Raw genomic sequence first — 20,870 nt, 5'->3', positions numbered from 1 at the left:
TTTATCACGGATTCATGAACAAATACTATTTAGCAATGAGTTGTAAACAGAGCAGAATTACAGGCATAGTTAGTCACTTTCACTTGCTTTAAATTATGTAAGTTCAATAAAAAAATTCTTTCTTAATTTAAATGAATTTAGATCAAAGTTTTCAAACTCGAGTGCCTAAGGTTAGGTATCTAAACCCATATTTAGTTATCTAAATAACAGCATCTTGATTTTAAGACGTGCTATGCTGGGGAACATCAGGTCCTTTATGTGGAGTTAGGCAAGGCCGGATTTAGAGCCAGGCGACCACCTGGGTTGCTGGGCTTCGGGGGTGCCAGGCTCCGGGTGCTGTTTTTGTTGTTAGTGACAAAAGGGAAAATATAATGTTTGAAGTAAAATGTTTCAGGTATTCTGTATCTGGATTAATTTTTCATTAACATCCTAGAAAGTTCTGGACCTTTGTAGAATCTCGTGGAACCTTCAAGGACTTTCTGAGAACTACATTTTCCTTGAACCTCCTAGAATCTTGTCAGCCATGCCCTCACTGTACATAACGGGCGGGGCATCGCCAGTCAGTCAATTAGTGAGATATAAGCATGAAGTGAAGTGAAAGCCCAGCTGCAATACTGTGAACCTTGTTTTATTGTGTAATTGTGGATGTGTACTTGTGTTTTGAGATTTGAAGAGTATAAGTAGCAACTAATAAAGGACATGAAGACTTTCTAAGACTGTGGATCATAAACTTTTGCTCTCCCTAATACTGTCTCTTTTCTCCCCATAAAAAATAAAAGATCCTATAGAAAATAAAAGATCCCCCCAAAGAAGCCTTCAAAAGGTCAGTATAGGAAGCGAAAAGCTCAATTGCAATGTAGTTTGCAGCAAGGGGCAAACTTGATGGGAAAATATCTGAAACAGAACAACATAGACTGGGCTTTAGACAGTAGTGATCATCCCAGTGCAGAAGAAATTGAGGAGTGAAGCATAAATGATGGAAGTCCTATTACTAAGGAATTAGCAGATTTACATGAAGATAAGTAATGGAAATGTGAGGAAAGTTACGGAGAATTGTCCAGTTTTCCTGACAAGCTAAAGGAGAGTAATGATAAAGAAGAATGTGGCTCACATGAAAAGGAGAGTAATGACAAAGAAAAATCTGGTTTACATGAAAAGGAGAGAAAATATAAAGAAGAATCAACCTCACATGGTGACAGAAACAGCAGTGAGAAAAATTGCACACCACAAATCGATACATCAGATCCTGCTTTATGCCCGGCGATCCTAAACTCTGCTGATATTGTAAATGATTGTAAAATTTTGAACGGGCCAGGCGAAACTGAGGATATGTCGTTTCCAGTAAATGAGTAGAAGCGACACTTCTCAAAGTCACCCTGCGAAAGAGTGCTCGAGAATGGTGAGAAACTGAATTGACATTGGCTAGCTTATTCAAAATCAACTGACGAAGTGCTCTGGTTTTGTTGAAAAATATTTGACAAGAATGTCAAATCATTGCTTGCACTTTCCTCGTAAAATTACTGGCATAACTTAGCTGATGCTCTCAAGCAACATGAAAAGTAACCCAGCCATTTTATGGCCTACTCCAAATGGATGGAGGTCGAGTCCAGGCTCAAGCTGAATAAATGCATAGATGCAGAAAACCAATTCATTAATAATGTAGAAACCCATCATTGGAGAAATGTGTTCAAGTGTCTGATCTCAATTGCCCTCTTCCTTGCAAAGAATAATTTGGCTCTCCTGGGCTCTTCGGATACATTGTTCACTAAACATAATGGTAATTTCCTCGGTTTGGTAGCGCTCCTTGGGAAATACGACACTGTCACTCATGAACACCTACATCGAGTAGTTCGTAAAGAATCTATGACCCATTCCTGCAGCAAAACAATTCAAAATGAATTGACTGACATGGCAAGGAAGTTGCTTGACAACATATTGATGCAACTCAGCAAAGCAAAGTACTATGCCTTGTGACAAAGTTCCTCCTCTATCTTAGAATCACAGAATCATAGAATATCAGGGTTGGAAGGGACCTCAGGAGGTCATCTAGTCCAACCCCCTGCTCAAAGCAGGACCAATTCCCAACTAAATCATTCCAGCCAGGGCTTTGTCAAGCCGGGCCTTAAAAACCTCCAAGGAAGGAGATTCCACCACTTCCCTAGGTAACGCATTCCAGTGCTTCACCACCCTCCTGGTGAAATAGTGTTTCCTAATATCCAATCTAGACCTCCCCCACTGCAACTTGAGACCATTACTCCTTGTTCTGTCATCTGCCACCACTGAGAACAGCCGAGCTCCATCCTCTTTGGAACCCCCCTTCAGGTAGTTGAAGGCTGCTATCAAATCCCCCCTCATTCTTCTCTTCTGGAGACTAAACAATCCCAGTTCCCTCAGCCTCTCCTCATAAGTCACGTGCTTCAGACCCCTAATCATTTTTGTTGCCCTCTGCTGGACTCTTTCCAAAATTTCCACATCCTTCTTGTAGTGTGGGGCCCAAAACTGGACACAGTACTCCAGATGAGGCCTCACCAATGTCGAATAAAGGTGAACGATCAGTTTCCTCGATCTGCTGGCAATGCCCCTACTTATACAGCCCAAAATGCCGTTAGCCTTCTTGGCAACATGAGCACACTGTTGACTCATATCCAGCTTCTCGTCCACTGTGACCCCTAGGTCCTTTTCTGCAGAACTGCCACCTAGCCATTCGGTCCCTAGTCTGTAGCAGTGCATAGGATTCTTCCATCCTAAGTGCAGGACTCTGCACTTGTCCTTGTTGAACCTCATCAGGTTTTTTTTGGCCCAATCCTCTAATTTGTCTAGGTCCCTCTGTATCCGATCCCCACCCTCCAGCATATCTACCATGCCTCCCAGTTTAGTGTCATCTGCAAACTTGCTTAGAGTGCACTCCACACCATCCTCCAGATCATTAATAAAGATATTAAACAAAACCGGCCCCAGGACCGACCCCTGGGGCACTCCGCTTGAAACCAACTGCCAACTAGACATGGAGCCATTGATCACTACCCATTGAGCCCGACGATCTAGCCAGCTTTCTATCCACCTTACAGTCCATTCATCCAGCCCATACATCTTTAACTTGGTGGCAAGAATACTGTGGGAGACCGTATCAAAAGCTTTGCTAAAGTCAAGGAATAACACATCCACTGCTTTCCCCTCATCCACAGAGCCAGTTATCTCATCATAGAAGGCAATTAGGTTAGTCAGGCACAACTTCTCCTTGGTGAATCCATGCTGACTGTTCCTGATCACTTTCCTCTCCTCTAAGTGTTTCATAATTGATTCCTTGAGGACCTGCTCCATGATTTTTCCAGGGACTGAGGTGAGGCTGCCTCCCTGTAGTTCCCCGGATCCTCCTTCTTCCCTTTATTAAAGATGGGCACTACATTAGCATTTTTCCAGTCATCCGGGACCTCCCTCGATCACCATGAGTTTTCAAAGATGATGGCCAATGGCTCCGCAATCACATCCGCCAACTCCTTTAGCACCCTCGGATGCAGCGCATCCGGCCCCATGGATTTGTGCTCATCCAGTTTTTCTAAATAGTCCCGAACCACTTCTTTCTCCACGGAGAGCTGGTCACCTCCTCCCCATACTGTGCTGCCCAGTCCAGCAGTCTGGGAGCTGACCTTGTTTGTGAAGACAGAGGCAAAAAAAGCATTGAGTACATTAGCTTTTTCCACATCCTCTGTCATTAGGTTGCCTCCCTCATTCAGTAAAATTTCTGGTCTGAATTGTGGTTTGGCACTATACCCTGTTCCAGGTAAACACTGTAAGCAAGGCATTACAACTCAGTTGATGGACATCACGACCACTACTATTTTGATGAGAAGCTGCCTTGATTTCACTGTGATCTATAGAGACAACGGATTTGAAAATGCCATCATTACTGCCAAAAAAATGGCAGAAAACTTTGGAGTTGAGCCTGTCTTCAAGAAAACTTGTATTCATTGGAAGAAGAGACAGTTTGGTTCTGAGGGCAGAGTTGAGATGATGGAAAGCTCGGAAGAAAAATTCAAGAGAGTATTTTTTTGCTCGCTCATTGACACTGTTTGGATGTCCATCGAAGAAAAGTTTGGATAAATGAAACACCATGAAAAGACCTGGGGTTTTCTGTATGACCTTAGTAAGCTACCAGTGGACAGGAAACCACTCTTGAACAATTGTACAGACCCCATGTGGGGAATGTTCGGACGTCAATGATAAAACCCTCTATGGTGAATTGGACAACATCCATCATATTTTGCAACATGAGAAGCAATCTCCACTACAAGTTCTCCAATTCATTTCTGATGCAGAGCTGAAGGACACTTTTCTTAATGTGTGGATAGCTTGGAAGATTCTGCTCATGCTGCGGTGATAGTCGCGAGTGGTGAGCGCAGTTTTTTGAAGTTTGGGCTTGTTAAAACATACCTTCAATTGATAATGGCTGACGTGAGTCTGACATCACTTGTTATTTTATTGTTTGAAAGTGGCATTGGCCAGTCTTTGGATCTCTCTGACGTGCTTCAGTCCATGAGGGCAAAGGCGAGAAAAGTGACATTTTGAACTCAAGGACTAGGGTTAACATTTTAAGGATGTCACCTACTATAATACTATTGAATACTGGTTCACCCAATGTTGGTGCACAGTTCAATATTTTGATGTTAGTACGTTTCAGTTATTCTTAAAATTAAAAAGTTTCTATAAGCTTAGAGAAAACAATTTTTTTGATTTGCGTACATGTGGCATACAGATTTACAGATCCTAGTGTGCAAATTTATCAACTTATATGACAGGGATAAATCATGCATGCAAATTGTGCATCAAAGTCATGAAATGGGCTAGAAATGTAATAAAAAATAAGGTATTCAAAACCTTATAAGGTATTTAACAAATGGGGGGGAGGGCAGAAAAGATACTCCTCACCTGGGGTGCCATTTGCTCTAGGGTCAGCCCTGGAGTTAGGTGCCTATTTTAATGGACCCAAGTTTGAAAACAATAGACTTAGTGATCTGGTAATGTACCAAAATTACAGCCCTGATGAATGAGGTTCCCTACTTATCCACATAATAGGCAGCAACAGTGCAAGCCTCTTCCAAACTAGCATACCACTGCAGTTTACCCCTGTTCTGGAGGAATGACATCCAGAAATTAATGTCATTTGATCTCTATGCCCAATAAATCCTTGTCTTCTCTGCTCAGGCTGCCAGGGAGTGCAAGTAAAGGGCCAATACGTGGCAGCTTCGATGGTGGATTTTGTGATGTGGACATTTCTAGAGCTGAGAGACGAACTCAGATAATGGAATTAAGTCTAGGTTACATCTAATGCAAGTCTGACCCAAAACAATTGAAGTGAATGGGAGTCTTTCCATTAATTTCAACTGTCTTTGGATCAGGCCCTAAATCATGAGACAATTATTAACCAAAGCCACTATCAATATTTAACTTGAGGAACAATAAATCTTGTTGTTCATAGAAAAGTGATAAGTTATATTGATTGTTATATACATAATGACTGTTTTCACCAGAAACACCAGAAAGTTATCTAGCAAGGCCACGAATTGCTTAAGGATAACAAATAATTCCCTGCCCCCGTCTCTCAGTTACCATTCATTCTGTAACTTAAGAGGCCAACTGGGGGGAAGGGGGGTGTTCATTTCTGATGAGCCAATCAAACAGAGATTTTCCTATCTGATTGGCTATCAGAGTTTAAATATAATTTCACACGATACAGCTACAGCAAGTCACAAATAGTCATTTACATAAACATTCTGAGTAGTTACCTTTACTCCAGACATTACTGTTGTTGACCTCTCAGGAACATGAATTCAACAATATTGTACATCCTATATGTTTTAATGTATTTAACAAGATTAAGACCAGTATATTATATATATATTTAACAAGGACATCAGGAATAGAAGATAATGTATATTTATAACATGCTCAAGTTATTGGTGCTCTACAAACCTTAACTTCTTGAATTTTCTGACTTGTGTAATTTAGTTATCCTGAAAGTTACTTTAATGTTATTCCTGCATTTAATATAGTTGTTTTTAATTGAAACAGGAGACAACGGAAATATAAAAGGAAAGAAGAAGAAAAAAAGAATAAAGGGCTAATAAAGTGCTTTAGAAGCCCCTTAGTGATATAAAATCACTTCAGGGAGAGAACCTTTCATTAAAATGTTCTTAACTCAAGATGCCTTAACTGAGGCAGTCCTTAAGAGAGACATCCTTAACTCAGGAAGTCTTGAGCATGTAAAGAGATCTCAAAGCTAACTTGTCCAGTATACACACCGAATTCTAAATCATTATAGCCTAAAGTCCTAATGAAATATGATGCAACCAATTCTAAAGCACATTTGTGAACATTTTGACTTTGCTGTTCTGATTTTTTTAAATTACTCATAACAACTGAATACCTAATATGTGTATGCAATTACATCATTTGTGTGCACAAATCAGATGCTTGCCAATACAGTAGAGACAAAGAACTGTCTATGTGTATATGCAAATATTATAGTTGTGAATATAAGTGCACAAGCATTGGATACAAAATTGAACACAATTTGCAAATACACTTTTTTAAATTAGATTCATAAAGTTCAAAACATTTAAAATAATGACCTAGATTTTCTTTTTCAAGCTTAATTTGTTTTGCTTCTTAAGACCCTGATTTAGCAAAACACTTAAGCATATCAATTTCTGTACAAGAAATAACATCAGATGCTTAAGTCCCACCCAAGTTAAAGCACCTGCTGAAATGTTAGATGAACCAGGGCCTACATAAGGATGACAAAACAAACCATTAGTTCAATTTTTAGCTGCAGGGCTTGATTCTCCACTGCTTTGCATCTTGTGCAGTCATTCACATTGGGCACAATGAGTACAAAGTGGGTGTATAATGCTACAGGAGAATTCTGCTTTTGTGGGGATGATCAGGCTCTCATTGTCTAAAACATGACATATAACTTTATACCTGTTAAGAATGTTGTTGACAGCTGCCATTTTTATTTCCAAGTAGAAAAAGTACTTACAATAAGATAAATGTTTATACAAGCTAACATGTCTGAAATGAGATGCGGATTATTAAAGGATACAAGTGATAACCAAACCCAAAGTCAATAGGCAGGATCCTGAGCCATGTTGTGGCAGGAAAGCTGCACTAAACTGGGAGCTCATGAGTCCCATAGAGTGAAATCTCTGTCTGACACAATCAGTTCTATACCACCCTTTCCCACTTAACCCTGCTCATACCCAGTGTAGAAGATGCCACAGAAGCATGCCAGGAGAGAGGAAACAGAGGTAACAGCTGAAGTGTGCAGTATTTTGTTGATCTTAGCTGGTACTTTGGGACTTATTAGAAGCCACTGCAAATGACAGCAGTCTTGAGGTGGTCTTAATTAATGTAGAGGTCTAAACCTGCTCCAAATTGCACCAGGGAGCAAGGAGTGCAAAGACAGCACATAGTCACTGTAACAGAATGCTAAACTGCACGATACTGTTCAGCCACTAGCCAGCAATGAGTGTATAAATACCTTATGTAAATGACCCTCAGCCATACCTGGAAGATCATTGAAGGATCTTATGATGAACATATCTGGGGTGTATAAGCAAGCTCTGAGCCCTGTCCATACCAGATACAGAAACATTACATGGTATCAGGAGTAAGATAAGAACAGAAACAGAGGTGGGGGAGTTGCGTTGTATGTAAGAGAGGAGTATGACTGCTCAGAGCTCCGGTATGAAACTGCAGAAAAACCTGAGAGTCTCTGGATAAAGTTGAGAAGTGTGAGCAACAAGGGTGATGTTGTGGTGGGAGTCTGCTATAGACCACCAGACTAGGGGGATGAGGTGGACGAGGCTTTCTTCTGGCAACTAGCAGAAGTTGCTAGATCGCAGGCCCTGGTTCTCATGGGAGACTTTAATCACCCTGATATCTGCTGGGAGAGCAATACAGCGGTGCACAGGCAATCCAGGAAATTTTTGGATAGTGTAGGGGACAATTTCCTGGTGCAAGTGCTGGAGGAACCAACTAGGGGCAAAGCTTTTCTTGACCTGCTACTCACAAACAGGGAAGAACTAGTAGGGGAAGCAAAAGTGGATGGGAACCTGGGAGGCAGTGACCATGAGATGGTCGAGTTCAGGATCCTGACACAAGGAAGAAAGGAGAGCAGCAGAATACAGACCCTGGACTTCAGAAAAGCAGACTTTGACTCCCTCAGGGAACAGATGGGCAGAATCCCCTGGGAGAACAACATGAAGGGCAAAGGGGTCCAGGAGAGCTGGCTGTATTTTAAAGAATCCTTATTGAGGTTGCAGGAACAAACCATCCCGATGTGTAGAAAGAATAGTAAATATGGAAGGCGACCAGCTTGGCTAAACAGTGAAATCCTTGCTGATCTTAAACGCAAAAAAGAAGCTTACAAGAAGTGGAAGATTGGACAAATGACCAGGGAGGAGTATAAAAATATTGCTCAGGCATGCAGGAGTGAAATCAGGAAGGCCAAATCACACTTGGAGTTGCAGTTAGCAAGAGATGTTAAGAGTAACAAGAAGGGTTTCTTCAGGTATGTTAGCAACAAGAAGAAAATCAAGGAAAGTGTGGGCCCCTTACTGAATGACGGAGGCAACCTAGTGACCAAGGATGTGGAAAAAGCTAATGTACTCAATGATTTTTTTGCCTCTGTCTTCACGCACAAGGTCAGCTCCCAGATTGCTACACTGGGCAGTACAGCACGGGAAGAAGGTGACCAACCCTCTGTGGAGAAAGAAGTGGTTCGGGACTATTTAGAAAAACTGGACGTGCACAAGTCCATGGGGCCAGATGCGCTGCATCCGAGGGTGCTAAAGGAGTTGGCGGGTGAGATTGCAGAGCCATTAGCCATTATTTTTGAAAACTCATGGCGATCAGGGGAGGTCCCAGATGACTGGAAAAAGGCTAATGTCGTGCCCATCTTTAAAAAAGGGAAGAAGGAGGATCCGGGGAACTACAGGCCAGTCAGCCTCACCTCAGTCCCTGGAAAAATCATGGAGCAGGTCCTAAAGGAATCAATTATGAAACATTTAGAGGAGAGGAAAGTGATCAGGAACAGTCAGCATGGATTCACCAAGGGGAAGTCATGCCTGACTAACCTAATTGCCTTCTATGATGAGATAACTGGCTCTGTGGATGAGGGGAAAGCAGTGGATGTGTTATTCCTTGACTTTAGCAAAGCTTTTGATACGGTCTCCCACAGTATTCTTGCCGCCAAGTTAAAGAAGTATGGGCTGGATGAATGGACTGTAAGGTGGATAGAAAGCTGGCTAGATCGTCGGGCTCAATGGGTAGTGATCAATGGCTCCATGTCTAGGTGGCAGCCGGTTTCAAGCGGAGTGCCCCAAGGGTCGGTCCTGGGGCCGGTTTTGTTTAATATCTTTATTAATGATCTGGAGGATGGTGTGGAGTGCACTCTCAGCAAGTTTGCAGATGACACTAAACTAGGAGGCGTGGTAGATACACTATAGGGTAGGGATCGGATACAGAGGGACCTAGACAAATTAGAGGATTGGGCCAAAAAAACCTGATGAGGTTCAACAAGGACAAGTGCAGAGTCCTGCACTTAGGACGGAAGAATCCCATGCACTGCTACAGACTAGGGACCGAATGGCTAGCTAGCAGTTCTGCAGAAAAGGACCTAGGGGTCACAGTGGACGAGAAGTTGGATATGAGTCAACAGTGTGCTCTTGTTGCCAAGAAGGCTAACGGCATTTTGGGCTGTATAAGTAGGGGCATTGCCAGCAGATCGAGGAACGTGATCGTTCCCCTTTATTCGACATTGGTGAGGCCTCATCTGGAATACTGTGTCCAGTTTTGGGCCCCACACTACAAGAAGGATGTGGAAAAATTGGAAAGAGTCCAGCGGAGGGCAACAAAAATGATTAGGGGTCTGGAGCACATGACTTATGAGGAGAGGCTGAAGGAACTGGGATTGTTTAGTCTCCAGAAGAGAAGAACGAGGGGGGATTTGATAGTAGCCTTCAACTACCTGAAGGGGGGTTCCAAAGAGGATGGAGCTCGGCTGTTCTCAGTGGTGGCAGATGACAGAACAAGGAGCAATGGTCTCAAGTTGCGGTGGGGGAGGTCCAGGTTGGATATCAGGAAAAACTATTTCACTAGGAGGGTGGTGAAACACTGGAATGTGTTACCTAGGGAGGTGGTGGAATCTCCTTCCTTGGAGGTTTTTAAGGCCCGGCTTGACAAAGCCCTGGCTGGGATGATTTAGCTGGGAATTGGTCCTGCTTTGAGCAGGGGGTTGGACTAGATGACCTCTTGAGGTCCCTTCCAACTCTGATATTCTATGATTCTATGATGAGAAGGAAAACAGCTATAAAGGTTGCAGACAGAAGGGACACAGCAACAAATGTTGCAGGATCTTATCAACATGCCACTCTTCAATGCTCCAGAGAACTTCAGTTTGGATAAACCTTCAGAATGGACAGACTGGAACAATATTGTGCAAAATTTTGCATTGCTACCAAGCTGCACAAAGAACCTGAAGATATACAGGTATCGTCTTTAATTTATGCTGTGGGGAAGCAAGCAGGTCATATCTTTCAATCCTTTGACATTACTGAAGACAGTCACAAAGATGACTATTAAAGGGTTTTGGCTATGTTTGATGCATACTTTATACCTCAAAGAAACGTGGTTTATGAAAGAGCATGTTTTTACCAGAGAACTCAGAACCAAGAAAAAATGTTGAATGTTTTATAAGAGTTCTACATATATTGGCTGAAAACTGATTTGGGGAATGCAAAACATGAATATATCAGAGACACATTGGTTATTGGGTTAACAGATAAAAACCTTTCACAGCAGCTACAACTCAAGACAGATTTAATTCTAGCCATAGCTACTCAAATAGCAAAATAGTCTGAACTGGTGAAACAGGAAACGTAGAGAAACTTGACAAATTTAAAAACCCGAAACTAGCTTAGCAACTGCAGACACTTGAGTCTTAGAAGTCACTATCATAAAACTCCTGATGCAAGAAGAGAGAACTCCTAGGCTAAGAAGGACACATTCCAGCCTTCATGCACAAGGAGTGGAAAAAGTCATATCCCAAGAGATGATGAATGTCCAGTTAGAGGCACAGGTTGTAATAAAAGCATGAAATAAGTCTATGTATAATATAACTAAACTACTGTTGTATGTAAAGTAAACAAGGTTTTCAAAATGTTTAAGAAGCTTAATTTAAAATTAAATCAAAATGCTGATCTTAAGCCGCCGACCTGCTCAGCCTGCTGCCAGCCTGGGGTTCCGTTCACCTAGGCCGGCAGCAGGCTGAGTGGGGTCTGCGGCCGGAACCCCAGACCAGCAGCGGGCTGAGCAGCTCAGCCCGCTGCCAGTCTGGGATTCCGTCCACTGGTTCCTGCCATCCAGGGTCCTGGCTGCCGGCCCTGCTCAACCCGCTGCCGGTCTGGGGTTCTGGCTGCCGGCCCGGGGTTCTGGCTGCCGGCCCCTTGCCAGCTGGGGTCCCAGCCGCCGGCCCCGCTCAGCCTGCTGCTGGCCTGGTATTCAGGGTGGGGGTGGGGATGTGGGGGGTGCAAGAGTCAGGGCATGAAGTGTTGGGGGGCTGGGGATGTGTGGGGAGTGCAGGAGTCAGGGCAGGGGGTGTGGGGAGTGCAGGAGTCAGGGCATAGGGTGTGAGGGGGCTGGGTATGTGTGGAGGGTGCAGGAATCAGGGATGGGGTTATGGGGAGGATGCAGGAGGCTGGGGTCCAAGGGGGGTGCAGGGGTCAGAGCATAGGGCTGGGGGTGGGTGGGCTGGGATCAGGGGGGTGCTCCCAGCCCCCTGAGCAGCTCATGGCAGGGGGCTGGAGGGATACGCCCCACTCCTACCCTCCTTCCCCCTGCCTCTTCTCCGCCTCCTTACCGGTCTGAGCAGCGAGGGCGCTGGGGCTGCTTTTCTCCCCTCCCTCGCAAGGGCCATCGGCGGCAGGGAGGGAGAGGAGGCAGGGCTCGACACAGCACGCTGGGGGAAGAGGTGGGGGAGGGGGAAGCTTGGTTGCCTTATTGGAAACAACGGGGAGGTGGGCGGGCACAAGCCCACCCACTTCTAAAGGGCCCTCCCCCAGCCTAGCAGAAGGGACCACTGGACCCAGGAACCAAATAATCTCTTGGGACCACTAATGAAAAAACAGGGAGTGGAGTGACGGTCAAAGGTTCAAAATCAGGGTCCCAGATGGGGAAGCTTGGTTGCTGGTGGAGCCTGCTGTACAGCAGCAGCCGGCAGGACCAAGCTTGCTTCTGCCCCCTGCCCCCGCCAGAGAGAGCGGTAGGCAGAGGGCGGAGAAGAGCGGGCTGGCTCAGGCAGGATTTTTAATGGCACGCTGCTGCCTGCTGGGGTCCATAGGTTCGCCTGCCATAGGTTGCCGACCTCTGATATAGAACCTGCCTGGACTGTGAAACTGAATATTCATGGCATGACTATTGACTTAAAAATTGACTCAGGAGCTGATGTCTCAGTCACCCCAGACAGCACTTACGATCACCTTCAACCCCTCCCAGAGCTGAAGACACCTGAGACAGCTCTGACTAGCCCTGGAGATACTCTGAAATGCATAGGCCAGTTCACCACAGAAACAACTTACAAAGACAAAAGCTTTGCATTCAGAGTGCATGTGATCAGAGGATCAAAGATCAATAACCTTCTCAGCAGCAGTATGGCACCCATGATGGGCCTAGTGAGAAATGTGGAGGAAGCTGATGATATCAAACTTTTGAGAGGAGATTGAGCACAAATCAATTTAAGAGATAATGCTGAACCACAGTATACAAACACCTGTACCAGAAAGACCTTATAAGAGGCTAGTGGCAGATTTATGCAAATTCAGAGAATATCGTTACCTGGTCATTGTGGACTATTTTTTCAGGTATATAGAAATAATGTACTTGGAAGACATAACATGTTGCAGTGTTATCAAGAAACTGAAGAGCACTTTTGCTTACTTTGGTATTCCGGAACAATTAGTGATGTACAATGTACCATAATTCATTGCACCAGAATTTAAGTCATTACAAATGAAATATGATTTTGATCATATTACTAGCTATACAGATAGCCAGGAAAATCTGACAGCATGAAGATCCATTCCTTGCTCTTCTGAGTTACAGATCAACACCAATAGTGATTACTTGATGCTGTCCTGCACAACTCCTGATGGGAAAGCAACACAGACCTACTCTTCCAACTTTGGGAAAGAATCTATTTCCAAAGTGGCCAGACATGAAGAGAGTTGCCAAATTGGATAAAAAGGCTAAAAGATCTTATGAACACTTTTACAACAGACATCACTCTGATGGAATGCACCCCAATATTCACACCCTACACACTACTGTAATAATCTTTGTATGAAATATGCCTTGTAAGATATCTTTTGAAAACAACTCATGGTCAATAATATCATGATGAAATGTGTGTAGTAAAATTATATGTAAAGTTATAAACATACGATGAAATCACATCTAAAATGTGATTACCAGACAGATCTGGGTAAATCAGTTTCTCTAAGATAAAGGACAAGCTGACACCACTAGCCAGGTGTCATCAAAGTTGATGGGCAATCACCCATTAAGTAGCCATTCTTTGGCAAGGAAGGGGGGCAGGAACAAACAGATCTGCACTGTAGCAAACAACAGCATGAAACCTCTTTCACCATGAAATGTCCTCAGAGTGGGAATAAACTTTATCCAGTGGATATAGTGTATTTAGATTTTCAGAAAGTCTTTGACAAGGTCCCTCACCAAAGGCTCTTAAGCAAAATAAGCAGTCATGGGATGAGAGGGAAGGTTCTCTCATGGATTGGTAACTGGTTAAAAGATAGGAAACAAAGAGTAGGAATAAATGGTCAGTTTTCAGAATGGAGATAGGTAAATAGTGGTGTCCCCCAGGAATCTGTACTGGGCCCAGTCCTATTTAACATGTTCATAAACGATCTGGAAAAAGGGGTAAACAGTGAGGTGGCAAAATTTGCAGATGATACAAAACTACACAAGATAGTTAAGTCCCAGGCAGATTGTGAAGAGCTACAAAAGGATCTCACAAAACTGGGTGACTGGGTAACAAAATGGCAGATGAAATTTAATGTTGATAAATGCAAAGTAATGCACATTGGAAAACATAATCCTAACTATACATATATAAAGATGGGGTCTAAATTAGCTGTTACCACTCAAGAAAGAGATTTTGGAGTCATTGTTGATAGTTCTCTGAAATCATCCACTCAATGTGCAGTGGCAGTCAAAAATGCAAACAGAATGTTGGAAATCATCAAGAAAGGATAGATAATAAGACAGAAAATATCATATTGCCTCTATATAAATCCATGGCACGCCCACACCTTGAATACTGCGTGCAGATGTGGTCGCCCCATCTCAAAAAAGATATATTGGAATTGGAAAAGGTTCAGAAAAGGGCAACAAAAATGATTAGGGGTATAGAATGGCTTCCGTATGAGGCGAGATTAATAAGACTGGGACTTTTCAGCTTGGAAAAGAGACGACTAAGAGGTTATATGATAGAGGTCTATAAAATCATGAGTGGTATAGAGAAAGTAAACAAGGAGGTATTATTTACTGCTTCTCATAATACAAGAACAAGGAGCCACCAAATGAAATTAATAGGTAGTAGGTTTAAAACAAACACAAGAAAGTATTTTTTCACACAATGCACTGTCAACCTCTGGAACTCCTTGCCAGAGGGTGTTGTGAAGGCCAATACTATAACAGGGTTCAAAAGGGAGCTAGATAGATTCATGGAAGATAGGTCCATCAATGGCTATTAGCCAGGATGGGCAGGAATGGTGTCCCTAGCCTCTGTTTGCCAGAAGCTGGGATTGGGTGACAGGGCATGGATCACTTGATGATAAACTTCATTCCCGTTGGGGCACCTGCCATTGGCCACTGTCAGAGGACAGGATACTGGGCTTCATGGACCTTTGGTCTGACCCAGTATGGCCTTATGTTCTTATAGAGGTAACCCTCAGGAAAATACATTGCAGAGGAGGACTGGACAATAAAGGAGAGGCAAAAACACCTCACTATATCTCTCCCTATCCATCTCTTGCTCTTTTACCTAAGAAGACAAAATAAACCATCCCATTTACCTTTGGGAGAGATCCTGACCTGAAATTTGGTCAGCCCTGTTGCTGGGAGTATGTGGTAAGAATTTTATCTTGAGCCACGTTAAGTTTTAGCACTAGAAAGCATTTTATCTTTATTTCTCTTTTAACCATTTCTAACTTTAATACCTTATACTTGTACTCATGTAAAATCTATCTCTTTGTAGTTAAATAAACTTGTTTTATTCTTTAATTAAAACTAATCCAGTGTTGTCTTTAAACTGAACTATATGGGATAATTCCATTTATGGTAGTAAACTCTTGTATATTGATCCCCTTAGAGGGGCAATGGGCCTAATATATCTGGACTGTCCAGGAGAGGGCCAGACAATGCAGAACACAGGTTTTGGGGGAAAATCTGGGACTGGGAGTGTGTTTGGGGTCACCCTGAAAGTGGTAACCAAGACTGGTGGAAGCCAGAGTGTGACTGATGTGTGGCTGGCGGGCTGCAGCTATACACAGACACTCAGGGCACGCTAGAAGGCTGTTTGTGAGCAGCCCAGGTTGGAGCTATAGCAGCAAAGCATTGTGAGGCACCCAAGTTTGCAGGGCAGGGATGATACAGCCCCTCAGTGGTCTGGATTGTACGGCCCAGAATGTCACAGTCGCTCATTTAGAGAACTGCCAGGTCTAGAATTTGGTGGCCATGTTCATGTCAAATTGGATGGAGAAAAGGGATGAACCTGTCATAAAGAAAAAGAATTCAGCACTCAGATCATATGTAATCAAGAGCGACAGTGGAAAGTTCAACAGAAACTGTTGCCATATAGAGTTTGTTCCTCAATAGAGAACAATCAACAGAGCAAACTCTATGGATGTTGGATGTGGAACACGAAGAAGACAACTCAAGGATTCTGCACTGACTACAGCCAGTTGTTGCAAGTAATGGACAGCCAGATGACCAAATTGTTACATTTGGGTCATGTAATTAGAAAGCCAGTATGATTCAGAGACACTTAGCAGATTGATACATATTGAATTTCTAAATCAGCATGATAGTGTAAATTGGTGGTTTTAAACTTTTGTACTGGTGACCCCTTTCACATAGCAAGCCTCTGAGTGTGACCCTCCTTATAAATTAAAAACACCTTTTTATATATTTTACACCATTATAAATGATGGAGGCAAACTGGGGCTTGGTGTGGGGCTGACAGCTCAGGACCCCCCATGTAATAACCTCGTGATCCCCTGAGGAGTCACAACCCCCAGTTTGAGAACCCCTGGTGTAAATACTGTAAATAGTAGGAATGTAGAACTTAAAGGGGGAGATGTAATGGAATGCTAAAGCTAAACTGTATTATACTGCCAGACCTCAAAAATGCAACAAAAATATTATAGAGAACATCAGATAGGAATGCAAGTTCATTCTTAACAAATACAGTGTTAAATACTGGATTTTCATCCTTTACGCTCTAATTGTTTGTGCACATGGACTTCCACATGCACAAACTAATGCCTGCCCTTCACAGGTGAAAACACGTATGTGCCTGTTACTACCCAAGGATAAGTTTAAGTAGTCTAATACCAAGTGTCAGCATTTATTGTCTGTTGACATAACATTAAAGGCAAAATCTTCAGCTAATATAAACTGGCATAGCTCTACTGACTCCCGACAATTTGCTCAGCACTGTACTAACACAGAGGATATAGTAGAGCATACAGTGAATATAAAAATATTTTTCTTTCCCAATTATTCCATGAACAAACCCAATAAATCTCCTGAGGAATGTGTGTGTGTGTACAAGATATTGCTGGACTACACATGAACCCTCTTCCCCACCTAGAAATGTCTTTGTGATGCCTGTAACACACACACACACACGACGGGTGTGAGATTTCACTTTTGAAAAAATGTATATTTAAATTTTATTTCCTTTCCTTGTGAATTACTTTAAAAGTGAGGTCAGCTGAGTCATTCTGGCATATTCTATAAACACTTCTGAATGTTAAAACTCTGTCTAAATAATTCAAATACAAATACAGATTCAGTTTTGCAGCATCATTATGAACCCCTACAGAATGCTACAGTGGAATCATAACTATAGCAGTACTGTAATTTGCAGCTGTGTATTATGAAATATATTTAAACAAAAAAACCTGTTCCTGAAGAAACATCCCTCTTTTGTAATTTCCTGTACTTGCTAAACAGGAAATTATTTTTTAAGTAAAAGTCTTTAATAGATGTTTCTATACAACCTGTATTAGTACCTAGCAACAATCGTTGTTAATATATGCCTTGATTAAATATTTACCATTGAAATTAAATACTCTGCCAGTTCATAGTGATCAAATAATGCAGTCCTGTGGGGGAAAAACATATAGTTATTTTAGAAAGGTCAATGAACTTTAAAAGTAAAGGCCAATGCTTTTCTACATCTGCTGCTTCTTTTAGTGCTTTCAAATAATTTTCTTTATATAAACAGAGAGAAAGAGAGACTAAAAATGCTTCCTTCATAATAGCTCATAGAATAAATTATTGTGGACCTTGTGGACTCCCTGTATTGTGGACCTTGGATTTTTAACCATGTTCAATTCTACAGATATGCTAAAAACTCATTGAGTGAAATCCTGGGCCCCCCTAAAGTCAATGGTAAAACTCCTATTGACTCCAATACAGCCGGAAATTAGTACCTTTTATAATACCATAAAATGTTGATACAAAGTATTATGCACCAGGGGCTCGACTTATTCTGTGTACACCTGAAACTCCAAATGATTTCAATGGGATATGGCACCCGGAACTCCCACTGACCTTACTAGAAGCTTTGGATGTGTACAGAATGCCAGATCAGGCCGTGTAAATTGCTTGACTCTGCTCAGGGAATATTCTGATTGTGGTAATCAATTGCATACCAAAACTAGAGAACGAATTAAAACATACCTCAGGGCAAGGGGAGGGGGGGGCATGCTATTAACTTAACAAAAGATATTTTTTAAATATTTGCATATTGTACAAATCTAAAGTTTTATGCTGCAGTAGGATATTAAAATGTAATATTGTAGGGAAAAAATAAAATGAACCAAGCACTTTCAGAAAAATGATGAAGTTAGAAATTTAAAATGTTTTGAGAAATTGGGACTTTGCTGCATTTCTGATCAACTATATTAAAGAATTGTTATCTTTTCTGTTCCATTAAGGCTTAACACTAAATTTTACAACAGGTGATCTCAGTGTAATGTAGTTATACACAATTCCAGCGCCAAGGTAATAAAATTTCTCAGAGATACCACCTGACACATTGGTGGAGTTATTTTATAGACTGCGGAACATTATACTTAGAACTGATGATATTAAAAGGGTGATTTTTAAAATAATATCAGTGATTCAAGTGTGTGGAGAGACTTCTACTAGATACAGGAAATATTTCCTGCCAGGAAGATCAAATATTTAGCATATGGACAAAAGAAACTCCAAGATGACAGGACATAGGCTTTGTAAAATATTCAAACTGAAGCCTGAAACCAGGACTCTAACTGGGTCTCATCCCACACACCCTGGCTGCCCTTAACAGATCAGGGCCCCTATCTACCTTATGGAGTCTTCTGAGAAATCCTGTTAACAATGAACTCTTCTTGTGATGCCTGGTGGCACATTCCTCATCCAAAATTCATTGGGTGGTGAGAAAAATCATCTGCTGTTGAGCAAATGGCATGCTTCCCTATTTTCCTGCCTTTCTTCACCAGCAAAATCCTGATCTTGCTACTGCTGCTGCTTTAATTTACTCCGGGCTGAGATGCAGTTATATGTACAAATGGCCATTTACAAATTCTTGATTTGCATAAGCAGTCATAGTAACTGTACGTGGATGTACAGTTGTACCCTGATTTTTTTGAAAATCAGGCACTAAATGTTTTTGTTACAGAACAGTGAAATAGACTCCAGTGCGCTTTTGATATTCCTTCTTCATTCATTTGTTTGGGAAGGTCCACTGAATCCTATTAAAAGAAGTTTAGCATTTATTTGGGCCTGGTGCCTCAAGAGGCTTTTGATAGTTCCAAAACATCATCTTCTTCTATCTTCCCATGAGTATCCCTTTTCCAGTACTGCAATTTCTTTCAGCTGGTCTGCCCTCTGATCCTACACTAGAGTAGTTTTCCAGTTCAAAGAGGCAGTGAAAGTTGCTGAATGTACCATGTCAGATGCCAGAATCTCGATCTCTCTTTGGTCTTGACCCTAGGCATAAGACTCCAAGCATCCAGCAGCTTGATCAATCAACCAATTACACTGTGTCCTACTGAGATCACCTACCTCCTGAATCCACATATCAGTAAGAAATCCCTCCAGATGTGGATGCACATCCCCTGTTTTCTCTAATTAGTTGAAGTTATATTGTTGGCTATTGTTGGAACTGAAACAGTGATTATGAATATGATGTTAGAGGATTCTCTTACCTGTGAAGCAGTGTTTCCTTATTCCCATCTAGTGCATCAATAATAGATTCATCACCAGCATAGGATGACATCATTAATTTAACAATCTCAGTTGCTCCTTGGGTGGCAGCAAAATGAAGAGCTGTGCATTTTTCATTCTGCAAACAGGATTATAAGGCACAATTTAAAATCAAATTAATTTTCAATCAATTCAATCTGCTTAAAAGATCAGTCATAACCTGGTAGCCTGACTTCAGTGACATGAACTGCCATGCAGGAGACCACACTTCAGTTTGTACACTTCGACTCTTACATATTAGGCTACAGAAGTCTAGGAATAATGCAGTATTAATTAGATCATTTTTAAGGCCTACCTAATACTCTTAGTCATTGAACAGCAGCCCCTTGAGCTGAATGACATAGGGTAGGTCTACACTACCCGGTAGTTTGGCGGCAACCAAATCGAACTTCTGGGTTCGACTTATCATGTCTTGTCTGGGCGAGATAAGTCGAACCCGGAAGTGCTCGCTGTCGACTGTGGTACTCCAGCTCGGCGAGAGGAGTACCGCAAAGTCGACGGGGGAGCCTGCCTGCCGCGTCTGGACCGAGGTAGGTTCGAACAAAGGTACTTCGAACTTCAGCTACGTTATTCACGTAGCTGAAGTTACGTACCTGAGTTCGAATTGGGGGGTTAGTGTAGACCTGCCCATGGATGGACTGTGAAAAAGTCCAAGCTGTCCTTTGTAGCTTGAATAATAATGGCCACACTGTAGCCTTGAAGGTTGGAGGCTAAAGCAGAGGAAATCATCTGTAGGTAGGCAGGTACAACAATTCTCATAGGAAAAAATAGTCATTTTTTGTCATGTTAATTATTATGTTTAATTTATTTCCTGAGATATATTTTCCAATTTCTTCATTTTATAAAAAGTAATTGTTTGCTTGTTAGCCCTTATTATCCATGTTAATATGTGATCTGTTTGACTGGGTGAATCATATCCACACTTGACAGATGTCTGAGCAGTCTTGTGTTTTTTCCTTTTGGCTACACATGTATAACTTTTAATGACCAGAAAGTCTCATTTAATTGAAATAGTATTTTTCATGGTGCCATATCCATGCTTAAATACTCCCTGCACCATCCACTCACCAAAAAGGAAAAGCACAAGTGTTGTATTAACAGTTTCACCACCAGATGATCTCATTTAGATACTACATATCCAAACAACAAATACATAAAGGAAAGAACGGGAGTACTTGTGGCACCCTAGAGACTAACACATTTATTTGAGCATAAGCTTTCATGGGCTACAGCCCACATCATCAGATGTACAG

The 20,870-nt window shown here is 42.1% G+C and overlaps 1 protein-coding gene across 2 annotated transcripts in view; it reads right to left on the bottom strand.

Moving 5' to 3' along the window:
• TRPA1 (transient receptor potential cation channel subfamily A member 1) overlaps positions 1-20,870 on the bottom strand; it is a 72,345-nt gene that overhangs the window by 34,028 nt on the left and 17,447 nt on the right. For both annotated transcript variants that reach the window (XM_054016625.1, XM_054016626.1), the window contains 2 exons: positions 19,560-19,696; positions 17,420-17,468 (listed from right to left, as the gene is read on the bottom strand). In XM_054016625.1, the coding sequence (XP_053872600.1) occupies positions 17,420-17,468; positions 19,560-19,696 (186 nt within the window). The remainder of the gene's footprint in view (positions 1-17,419; positions 17,469-19,559; positions 19,697-20,870) is intronic.

This window comes from Malaclemys terrapin, chromosome 2 (genome assembly GCF_027887155.1).
Source record: "Malaclemys terrapin pileata isolate rMalTer1 chromosome 2, rMalTer1.hap1, whole genome shotgun sequence".
Taxonomy (NCBI): domain Eukaryota; kingdom Metazoa; phylum Chordata; order Testudines; family Emydidae; genus Malaclemys; species Malaclemys terrapin.
Note: the sequence above shows the minus strand (reverse complement) of the source record. Positions and strands in the feature narration are given on the sequence as shown.